At 47.5% G+C, this 11,533-nt stretch overlaps 1 protein-coding gene across 5 annotated transcripts in view; it reads left to right on the plus strand.

Annotated features, from left to right (window-relative positions):
- Positions 1-10,992, plus strand: part of DPP3 (dipeptidyl peptidase 3) — a 33,743-nt gene extending 22,751 nt beyond the window's left edge. For 4 of the 5 annotated variants that reach the window (XM_068555304.1, XM_068555303.1, XM_068555305.1 and 1 more), the window contains exons 16-18: positions 1,143-1,322; positions 8,054-8,216; positions 10,443-10,992. In XM_068555304.1, coding sequence (XP_068411405.1) covers positions 1,143-1,322; positions 8,054-8,216; positions 10,443-10,615 — 516 coding nt within the window. In that variant the 3' untranslated portion in view covers positions 10,616-10,992. The remainder of the gene's footprint in view (positions 1-1,142; positions 1,323-8,053; positions 8,217-10,442) is intronic. The other variant, XM_068555308.1, reaches the window with a different exon arrangement.
- The last annotated feature ends 541 nt before the right edge of the window (positions 10,993-11,533 follow it).

The raw sequence follows: 11,533 nt of genomic DNA on the forward strand, positions 1-11,533 counted from the left end.
GGAAGATCCCACATGCCGCGGAGCAACTGGGCCCGTGAGCCACAATTACTGAGCCTGCGCGTCTGGAGTCTGTGCTCCGCAAGAAGAGAGGCCGCGATAGTGAGAGGCCTGCGCACCGCGATGAAGAGTGGCCCCCGCTTGCCGCAACTGGAGAAAGCCCTCGCACAGAAACGAAGACCCAACACAGCCATAAATAAATAAAAATTAAAAAAAAAAAGAAGTCAAGTAAGTCTGTTTTGAGGAGGCAATATTGTGTCATCAAAAGAACACACGGAGACTTCCCTGGTGGCGCAGTGGTTAAGAATCCGCCTGCCAATGCAGGAGACACAGGTTCGAGCCCTGGTCCAGAAAGATCCCACATGCCGTGGAGCAACTAAGCCCGTGTGCCACAACTACCAAGCCTGCGCTCTGGAGCCCGCGAGCCACAACTCCTGAAGCCCACACGCCTAGAGCCCATGCTCTGCAACAAGAGAAGCCACCGCAATGAGAAGCCTGTGCACCGCAATGAAGTGTAGCCCCCGCTCACTGCAACTAAAGAAAGCCCGTGCGCAGCAACGAAGACCCAACACAGCCAAAAATAAATTTAAAATAAATAAATTTATTTAAAAAAAAAAAAAGAACACACGTTTTAGAGTCAGGAAACTTGGGTTAGTCCTTGCTCTCTCCTACGAGCTGTGTGACCCTGAGCAAGTCACTTCACCTCTTTGGGCCTCTGTTTTGTCATCTGTAAACTGGGGATAACGGTGCCCTCTTGATCCCACTGTTGAATGCAAACAGGATTGTGGAGAAGAAAGTGCTCGGGGTCCTGGTGGCGAGGGGCCCTCTGGGGGTAACTGTTGTCATGAGGGTGGGCTGTGGAGCAGCAGAGGGGATGGTGGGTGACAAGGGGGAACATGGGGCTCTGGGTCCTGCCTGGAAATGGCCTTCCTGTCTACCAGGAAAGCTGCCCTCCCTTGTGAGAGGAGAAGGGAAGCATTTGAGGGGAGAGGAATAGGCACAAAAGGACCCACAGGCTGGGGAAGAATAAAACGACAATAATAATTGACTATTAGTGCGCACATGTGATATATCAGGCCTTGGAATGAGCTCTTGATACTTCTTGCCTCGGGGTTGCAAATGATTCCTTTCTCTGGCCCCGGCAGGCCCACATGCAGGCCCGGTTTGTGATCCTGAGGGTCTTGCTGGAGGCTGGCGAGGGACTTGTTACCGTCACTCCCACCACAGGCTCCGATGGGCGCCCAGATGCCCAGGTCCACCTTGACCGCAACAAGATCCGGACCGTGGGCAAGCCCGCCCTGGAGAGGTTCCTGCGGAGACTCCAGGTAAACAGGGGCCTCTCACCTTGGAGGCCCCCTCCAGCCTCACCCTGTCTCCCCAACCTGTAACAGGGAAGGCTTCTTGGAGGAGGTGGTATTTAAGCTGGAATTTGAGTGCCAAGGAGGAACCAGCTATTAGAAGATCTGATAGCAGAAGAAACAAAGCGTAAAGCCTGGTCTTGGGACTGGAAGGAGCTTGGTGGGTTGAGAGACAGAAGGAGGAAGCCTGGAGCTTGGTGAGTGAAGGAGGGAGGGACAGTAGTCACTGCAGCCCTGACATCCCTCCCATGTAGGGATGTTTAGAGTCAGGAGACCTTTTGGGGTTCTGGTGCCAGTACTAACCAGCTGTGTAATTGGGGTAACATACTTTGCCTTGCTGGCCTCCACTTTTCTCATCTGTTAAATGAGGTACATCACCTGCCTCACCTGATAAGAATTAAATGAAACAACGTATATGTGGAACTGAGCAATAGAATGTCGTGTTATCCAAGCCAGTGTGACACAAAGTGTGGTCCAGGGACCAGCAGCAGCGTCGCCCAGGACATACAGACTCAAAGGCCCCACCCCAGACCTCCTGATTCAGAGATTCTGAGTGCGGGGCCCCGGAACCTGCATGTTTACTAGCCTACCAGGTGATTTTGACACTCAACAAAGCTGGAGGACCACTGATGGTGACCCACTCCTTACCGGGCAGTGCCTTCCATCAGAACAGGGTCCTGCTGGCTTTTTCAACCTGAAGAAGGCCCAGCCTTCAATTCAGCAAATACCTCTTTATGATTGTACTCCCACCTATTTCCAGAAGGGATGTAAGGCATTTTTCCTAAAAAGATACGTGTTTGGCCATTAAAGTAGAATAAAATTAGAAATTAAAAATCATTAGATGCAAAACGCAGTGCAGTGTCTTGGGTTAGATTCCGGAATAGAAAAAGGACATTAGTGGGAAAACTAGTGAAATCTAAATAACGTCTAGAGTTTAGTTAATACAAATGTACCAATTTTGTAAGATGTTGAAAACAGGCAAAACTGGGCCAGGGGCACACGGGAACTCTCTGTACTATCTTTGCAACTTTTCTGTAAATCTAAAATTATTGCAAAACAGTCTATTAATAATAATAATAAGTCACTAGATAAAGGAGTCAAATCTGCCAAATCTTCGGCCAGTACTGAATTGTGACTTAGTAGTGAGTGAACACAGCATTCCGTTCTAGAGATTGAAGCAGGTGGGTCTCTGTACGAGAGGAGTCATTCAGCAGAATGGACAGTGTCTGCAGCAGTAGTTTTACAGAAGATATGGAATATGGAAGCATTTTTGGTGTTGCTGTTTCTTTTATTAGCCCCCCAGGAAAAGCCAAGAGCACAGCAAGGAGCCAGCCCCAGGGAAGATGAAGGCTTTTCCATAGGGAAAGGCTTCAGCCATGGGTCACAAACACAGTCATAGCTTTGGCCCACCCGTATGGTGAAAGTTGGTGAGGTGAGATACAAATGTGTATTTCTGACTTCTTGGAAGGTCTGACATCAATAGACGTAATTCCCACGTGAATGATGGGCTGGAACTGAGCAGCGGCCACCGCATTTGCACACTTGGACATTTGGACATGGCATGACTCTCCAGTTTGCTGGGTTCACTGCCTACCTGCCTTACTCACTTGTTCATGATGTGAACACCTGGGTCCCGTCAGCACCCCTGTTGCCAACTCTTTGGTTTAAGCTCCTGGGGTCTAACCTGTCGACCTGATGAATGTGTGTTCACATTCTGGGTGTTAAGTATCATGCAGAAGAGAGAAAGGTGAGGTATTCTCTCTAACCTTCCCCCAGGAGTTCCCAGTCGGTTTTAATTACTCCAAAGCTAGGGAAAATCATTCTAACCCTGGGTCTAAGAGGGGGAGGCTTACCTGGAGGGTGCCCTAGTAGGAATCCTACTTTGCCACCTGCAAATTGGCAAAATAAGTAAGGATCAGAGCCACAAAATGTCAGATATTTGGAAGAGAGCCACATAGACCTCCTAGCAATAATCTTTATAATCACTGAAACTAAAAATAGGCAGCTGAAACAGGTTTTAAATCCAGCTGAAGATAAGGGAAGTTATACAGCATGTAGCACAGAGACACAAAGCTAGGAAATTTAAAAGAGAGATTAAGAGACATGGAGGATAGTGTGAAAAGGTCTAATGTACATAAACTGAAGTTCCAAAAGGAAAGGAGAGAGAAAAGGTAAGAGAGGGAATATTAGAAGAGATAATGGCTGAGAATTTTATAGAACTGATTAAAGACCCAGTTCATAAATCCAGGAAGCTCTAGAAATACCAAGAATGACAAGTGGAACCCCTGTCTAGAAACATCATAGAATGGGAATTCCCTGGGTCCAGTGGTTAGGACTCTGCGCTTCTATTTCAGGGGGCCCGGCCGGGTTCAGTCCCTGGTCGGGGAACTAAGATCCCGCATGCTGCATGGCCAAAAATATAGTGAAGGCAAAATAAGAGTAGAAATTTAAGGGGGGACATAACTGTAAATATAGCAGGAATTTATGGTAATAAATTTTTAACTTGGATGAATGGACAAATTCCTAGAAAAATAATAACATTAAAATTGACTCATGAATAGATAACTTGAATAATCCTATAGCCATTACAGAAATTAAATCGGTGGTCTAAAATCTTCATACAAAAAATGCTAAGCCGGGACTTCCCTGGTGGCACAGTGGTTAAGTATCCACCTGCCAATGCAGGGGATAGAGGTTCGAGCCCTGGTCCAGGAAGATCCCACATGCTGCGGAGCAACTAAACCCGTGGGCCACAACTACTGAGCCTGCGCTCTAGAGCCCGCAAGCCGCAACTACTAAACCGCGTGCGCCTAGAGCCCATGCTCTGCAACAGGAGAAGCCACCGCAATGAGAAACCTGCAGCACCACAACAAAGAATAGCCCCCACTCGCCACAACTAGAGAAAGCCCACGCGCAGCAACGAAGACCCAACGCAACCAAAAATAAATAAATAATTAATTTTAAAAAAAAAAGCTAAGCCCACAGAGTTTTACAGATGAATCCTACAAAATATTCAAGTAACAGATGGTATCAATTTTATATAAACTCTTCCATATAATAGAAAAAGAGAATGTTCTCTACCTCATTGTAAGATGCCAGTTCAATCTTTTTTTTTTTTTTTTTTTAATTTTTATTTATTTATGGCTGATGTTGGGTCTTCGTTTCTGTACGAGGGCTTTCTCTAGTTGTGGCAAGCGGGGGCCACTCTTCATCGCGGTGCGCGGGCCTCTCACTGTCGCGGCCTCTTGTTGCTGAGCACAGGCTCCAGACACGCAGGCTCAGTAGTTGTGGCTCACGGGCCCAGTTGCTCCGCGGCATGTGGGATCTTCCCAGACCAGGGCTCGAACCCGTGTCCCCTGCATTGGCAGGCAGACTCTCAACCACTGCGCCACCAGGGAAGCCCTGCCAGTTTAATCTTGATACCAAAATCTAAGATAGTTCAGGAAAGGAAAATGTAAATGCCAAAATTCTAAAACAAAATCTTAGTAGATCAAATCCAGAAAATATCAATTTGGGTTTAATCCCAGAAATGAAAGAAATCCCAGAAATGTTTATTTAACATTATAAAATATATTTATGAAAATCACCATATTAAAGGAGAAAAACCATGATCATCTCAATAGATTTAGAAAAAGCTCTTGAAAGTCAATATGTATTTATGATAAAAAACGCTTAAGAAACTCAGAGTCAAAAAGAATTTCTTTAACCGATAAGAGTGTCTCAAAAAAAGAAAGTACAGTAAATGTCATTTGTTGAAACACTAGAACATTCCTTTTAATCAGGAAGAAGACAAATATACTTTCTATTTCCACTTCTGATCAACAGTGTACTGAAGGTCCTAGCTTTTAGAAGGGAACAAGAAAAACAAGTAAAAAGTTTAGGCATTAGAAAGGAAGAAACAAAACTCATCGTTTTGGGAATTCCCTGGCGTTCCAGTGGTTAGGACTCTGTGCTTCCACTGCAGGGGACACGGGTTCTATCCCTGGTCGGGGAACTAAGATCCCGTATGCCATGTGGGCTGCCAAAAAATTTAAAAACAAAAACAAAAACAAAAACATCGTTTTGCAGATGATATGACTGTCTACATAGGCAAGCCAAAAGAATCTATAAATTATTGAAAGTAATAAAAGAGTTCAGCAAGGTTGAATAAAGGCCCAAGAGGGTTTTTCATGGAACTCTACAGGCTGATGGTAAAATTTAGATGGAAGCATAAAGGACCATGAATCAGAGCCAAAACACTCTAGAGGCAAAACAGGTTGGGGACTTGTTCCACCAGATATCAAATTTTATTCTGAGACTTCTAAATTCAGTGTGGCACTGGGGCAGGAATAAACGAATTGACCAGTGGAACAGAACCAAGAGCTTGATTGTTTGGTATATGACAGAAGTGGCGTTGCAGACCACTGGGGAAGGAGGGACCATTTAATAGCGGCCCTGGGACAATAGATTATCCTTATGGAGAGACACTTTGGATTTCTACGTTATACCACACACAGAATTCAATCCCAGAGAGATTAAAGGCTTACACGTGAATGGCAAAGTTTTAAACTGAGAAAAGAATATCTTTATGACCTCAGGGTGGAGGAGAATTTCTCCTCATACAAGAAGCACAAGCCATCAAGGAAGAGATCGATCCCTTTAACTACATTAAAAATGACTTTTAGGGACTTCTCTGGTGGTCCAGTGGTTACGACTTTGCACTTCCACTGCTGTGGGCCTGGGTTTGATCCCTTGTCGGAGAACTAAGATCCCGCAAGCCATGCGGTGCAGCCAAAATAATAACAATAATAATAACTTTTATTCATCAAAACTTACCATAAAGAAGGTGAGAAGATGAGTCTTAAACTAGGATAGGGTATTTACCACATATGTGTTAACAAAAGGTTAGCATCTAAACATATAAAGAACTTTAAAAAAAAAAAGGGGGGGAGGAAAATACAACCTAACAGAAAAATAGGCAAAACTCATGAACAGAAGAGGAAAATAAGTAGCCCACAAACTTGTGGGATGTTATTCCATCTCATTAGTCATCAGGAAAGCGCAACTTAAACAACATGAGATTTCCACCCACCAGCTTGGCAAAATGAAAAACTGTCAACGCCACCCTGGTGTGCCGAGCAGGACGGACTGCCAGCCCCTGCTTCTGGGAATGTAAACAGGTGCAACAACTCTGGAAAACAATGTGGGCATCGTCCTTTAAGGATGAGCATTCACTTGACCTCCAGACCTTGATTCTCTGGGGAAACCTGCCTCTGAGCATCGGGAGACGTACAGGATGTCCACAGCAGCCTCAAAGGGCAAAAAGCACAGGTTACACAGCAACAGTGGAAGAGATGAAACTGTGGCGTGTTTGTAAGTGGAATATGTACAGCCGTGAGAAGGGTGAACTAAACTACACACACAAACACAGATGAATCTCAGATGTAACTCGAGCAGAAAAAGCAAATCACAGGATGAGGGCAAAAATTTATGGTTGAGAGTAAAACTCAGGGAAAACAAGGGACTAATGAGCACCAAGTCGAGTGCTGATTCCTCAGATGGGGGAGGCCACAGGGTGCAGTCAAGGAGGGGGCAATTGGACTGACTCTTAAGCTGGGTGGTGGTTGTACAGGTGTCTTATTCTTTATAACATACATACTATATATTTTGGGTGTGTGAAATGTTTTACTAAAAAAAGAGGGTGGGGACTTCCTTGGTGGTCCAGTGGTTAAGCCTCTGAGCTCCCACTGCAGGGTCAGTACCTGGTTGGGGAACTGAGATCCCGCATGCCATGCAGCCGAGGAAAAGTATTTGTTGAACACAGAATAATTGCTTGAACGTTTGTCATGGTGAAAATAAAAATGTTTTTATTTTTTAATTTCATTATTATTTTTTACTATTTATTTATTTATTTATATTTTTAATAAATTTATTTATTTATTTTTTGGCTGCGTTGGGTCTTCGTTGCTGTGCACGGGCTTTCTCTAGTTGCGGTGAGCGGGGGCTACTCTTCGTTGTGGTGAGCGGGCTTCACATTGTCGTGGTTTCTCTTGTTGCGGAGCATGGGCTCTAGGCGCGCAGGCTTCAGTAGTTGTGGCACGTGGGCTCAGTAGTTGTGGCTCGCGGGCCCTAGAGCACAGGCTCAGTAGTTGTGGCGCACGGGATTAGTTGCTCCGCGGCATGTGGGATCTTCCTGGGCCAGGGCTCGAACCTGTGTCCCTTGCATTGGCAGGCAGATTCTTAACCACCGCGCCACCAGGGAAGCCCCATATTTATTTATTTATTTGGCTGCACCGGGTCTTAGTTGTGGCACGTGGGACCTTTAGTTGCGGCATGCGAACTCTTAGTTGCAGCATGTGGGATCTAGTTCCCTGACCAGGGATCAAACCTGGGTCCCCTGCATTGGGAGCACAGAGTCTTAGCCACTCGACCACCAGGGAAGTCCCTAAAAATGTCCAAAAAAAAAAAGAGGGTGATGATAATACCTTCCTTGTCTACTGCTCAAGTGAGACAAGCAGAGGAGACCATTAGCTTCACTTTAGTACAGGCCCTTACTCTGTGCTAACATGTGATCTGCATTCCTCACGTATTCAGCACAGGAAAGCTGCGAGAGAGCAGATGTAGTCCAGAGCTGGGCACCGTTGGCTGTAGCCCCTGGCAAAGCCCCGTGGATGCCGGGAGGGCGCCCATGATAGGCACTAACTCCTGTCTTCCCACAGGTGCTGAAGTCCACGGGGGATGTGGCCGGAGGCCGGGCCCTGTATGAGGGGTATGCGGCGGTCACCGATGCGCCCCCCGAGTGCTTCCTCTCCCTCAGGGACACAGTGCTGCTCCGTAAGGAAGCCCGGAAGCTCATCGTTCAGCCCAACACTCGCCTCAAAGGTAATGGGCTCCTGAGCCCCCACTGATGGGGGCCGTGCGGGGCCCTCTGGGAGCACAGAGAAGGCCTGGAACCAACCCGGGGCTCAGGAAAGGCTACCTGGCGTGGCCCTCCTCCCCATGCCAAACCTCAGGCCCACACCTTGGCATCTACCGCCACCCCCCCACACACACGGGGTCATGCTGCTTCTCAGACGGCAACAGAAGGTTTGAGTCAGGCCAGCAGAGCAGGGGCTAGTAGAACAGGCAGACCCCGGGCCTGTGAGGAGGCCAGGCATCACACCGGAGAATCAGGCCTGTCGGGGGCCCAGGAGTGAGGTCAGCTCAGGCAGAGAGGTGGCACCCCGCAGGCTGAGTTGAGCCCAGGGGACAACAGGACTCGGCAGAGCCCGGGGGGAGATCAGCATCCCCGTGGTCCTTCTCCCTCCTCAAGCAATGATGCTGTTTCCAGAATCCCTGGCCCTGTCTGCCTTGCGCTTGTACCTCTTGTATTAAAGGCCCTTTTGTATTAAGAGTGTTTGCTCCTCACTACCATAGTCATGGGCAGTTGTGAGGGTTAAATGAAATAATTACCTCCTCCTGGTGAGGAAAAAGCATTTGAAAGGTTTATTCTAAACTCTATTCTGGGGAATTCCCTGGTGGCCCAGTGGTTAAGACCCGGCGCTTTCACTGCCAGGGCATGGGTTCAGTCCCTGGTCAGGGAACTAAGATCCCCGCAAGATGTGTGGTGTGGCCAAAAGAAAAAATTAATAACAATGAAAATATACCTCATTTAAAAAATAAAATAGCGGAGTTCGGCCCCCACCCCTTGGCAACCCTCTCCCCGGCTCCCCGCCCTCCGGGCACACCCCCTGAGCTATCACCCAGCTTCCTCTTCCTCATACGGCTGTCACTCTGCCATTTTCCTGTCTGCTCGTCTGCTCATCTCCGTGGCAGCAGGAGCAGCACATCCCTGACAACTGGCACAGGGCCTGGCCCACAGGAGCCTCTCAGTGCCTGTCAAACGAGTGAGGGAATGGATCATGCCGGGCACATAGTCAGTGCTCATTACATGGACAATATCGTCATTGCTCTGACTGTCCAGCCCTGGGCAGGCATTGGGGTCGGACTACCCACCTCAAGTAGTTCACAGCCCATTAGGAATAAGCCAGAGAGAGAAATGATCTTATAAGGGAAGTGTTCATGGGTGCCCAAGAGACACAAACAGTGGTCTGAACACTTAGAGAAGGGAAGATCACCTCTACTTTTGAGGGACTCAGGGAAGGGTCTGGGGAGGAAGTGGGAGGTAAAACTTTAAGGCCTGAAGAACAGGTTGGATTTTCCAAGGTAGTGGTGGTGACGAGGATGAGGATGCTGATGATGATGGTAGCTAACTTTTGAGGACGTCCATGTGCCAGAGTCTGGGTAAAAACTTTCCGTGGATCAACTCCCAACAACTCAATGAGGGAGTTATTATCCCCATTTTTCAGCTGGAAACTAAGACACAGAAGGGAATGTATTTTCTTGAGGTCACACAGTTAGTGGGTGGCAGGACCAGGATTTGAACTTGGGCCATCTGAACTCAGAGCCTGTGCTCTTAGCTGCGTCCATCCCATGATGCCACAGAGCACAACAAGGTGCTGTGAGCGGGTAGAGCAGTGGAAGGATGTTAGAGGGAAGTGCTTCCCATGAGTATTCAGGAACACCCCATAAGTTAGATGGGTACCCTGGGAACAGCCCCATTTAACAGATGAGTAATAGGTTCAGAGGTCGTGGTGCTCGTGGTAGCTAGCGCTTGGTGAGCATTCCCTCAATGCATTATTGTATTTAATCACCACAGCTTCTTGAGAGAACAAGTACTGTGCTTGCCCACACTTTACAGATGAGGAAACTGAGGCTTAGAGAGGTTGAGAAACTTGCCCAGGGTCCAACAGTAGACAGAGATAAGGCAATTCCTGGAGGCCAAGGACTGTGTCTGTTTTACCTAACATGGCACTAGTGTAAATCTTTATTAAGTGAATGAATGAATGAATGAATGAATGCAGCAATTCACTGAATACTCCCCCTTTAATATTTCCTATCTCATAGGATTATTTTAAGGATTCAGTTAGATAAAGAAATATTGAGCACAGTTTTTGGCACATGGTAAGAGCTCAGGAAGAACTAGCTGCTCCTATGATTATGATTATGATTCTGTTTCCCTATTAAGACCTTTTCCTGCTGCTGTTTTTTTCTCCATCTCCTCCCCAGGCTCAGAAGTACAGCTTCTTGAGTATGAGGCCTCAGCTGCTGGCCTCATCCGATCCTTTTCTGAGCGCTTCCCAGAGGATGGGCCCGAGTTGGAGGAGATCCTCACCCAGCTGGCCACAGCTGATGCCCGGTTCTGGAAGTGCCCCAGTGAAACCCCATCTGGCCAGGCTTGAGGCAGATTTGCGCGGCCTTTCCCCCACTCCATTAAACCAAGGCTGCAAGTGGCCCCCTTTCTGTGTGTGTCTTAAGGGCCAGGGGAGGGGCAGGAGCTCGGACCTTGGTGCTACCTCAGCCGAGGGTGGTGACACTAAGCCCTTCCATTTGACAGCACTTTCCAGCTTACCAAGTGCTTCCCCTGTGTTATCTCATTTGATCTGCACTGCCCTCTGTGGGGTTGGCAAGGCAGGGCTCCGTATCCGGCTTCCCAGATGAGGCAATGCAGGTTCTGAGAAAGTGACCTGTCACCCTGCAGGACTCAAAACCTCTCCCAATCCAGTGCTCTTCATGTATTACTTTTATAACCAGAAAAATAAATATTAGAAACCACCACCATCTTTGCAATTTGTGTGGTTCTTCCTTGCCTTTGCCTCACTTCTCATTTGCTCCCAGCAGGGTGCTGGGATCAAGGCCTGCGGAGGGAGGAGGATCATTTTTAGGCTCCCATCCACAACGGGATTTTGACATCACCTCTAAATGTGGATGTACAGAGAGTCAAGAGATGAACATAGCACAATTTTTGCTGTCCTCCTTCGTGGCTTTTCTTCTATTTTAAAATATTCCAGGAACCTAAAAACTGGAAAGCCTCAACTTCAGTCACAATCCTAGGATTTGATGTCTTACCCTTTGTGTTTTTTCTCTGAGCCTGGACCTCTAGAGTAAGGAGGGAGAAAAGGAGTGGCCTCTTTTCCACCCGGTTAACCATGAGGATGAAGAGGGGAGGAGTTAGTTTTGCTGCTCATAAACACTAGAAGGGCTCCTCTCCAGGGCTCAAAGCCAGAGGGCCCTCACGCTGACCCTGAGCTCCAGGGCCCAGAAGCTCCTACTGGAAGGATCAAGGATAAATGATATGAGCTGGAATGAGGGATTGCATC

The sequence above is a fragment of the Eschrichtius robustus genome, chromosome 11 (genome assembly GCF_028021215.1).
Source record: "Eschrichtius robustus isolate mEscRob2 chromosome 11, mEscRob2.pri, whole genome shotgun sequence".
NCBI lineage: Eukaryota > Metazoa > Chordata > Mammalia > Artiodactyla > Eschrichtiidae > Eschrichtius > Eschrichtius robustus.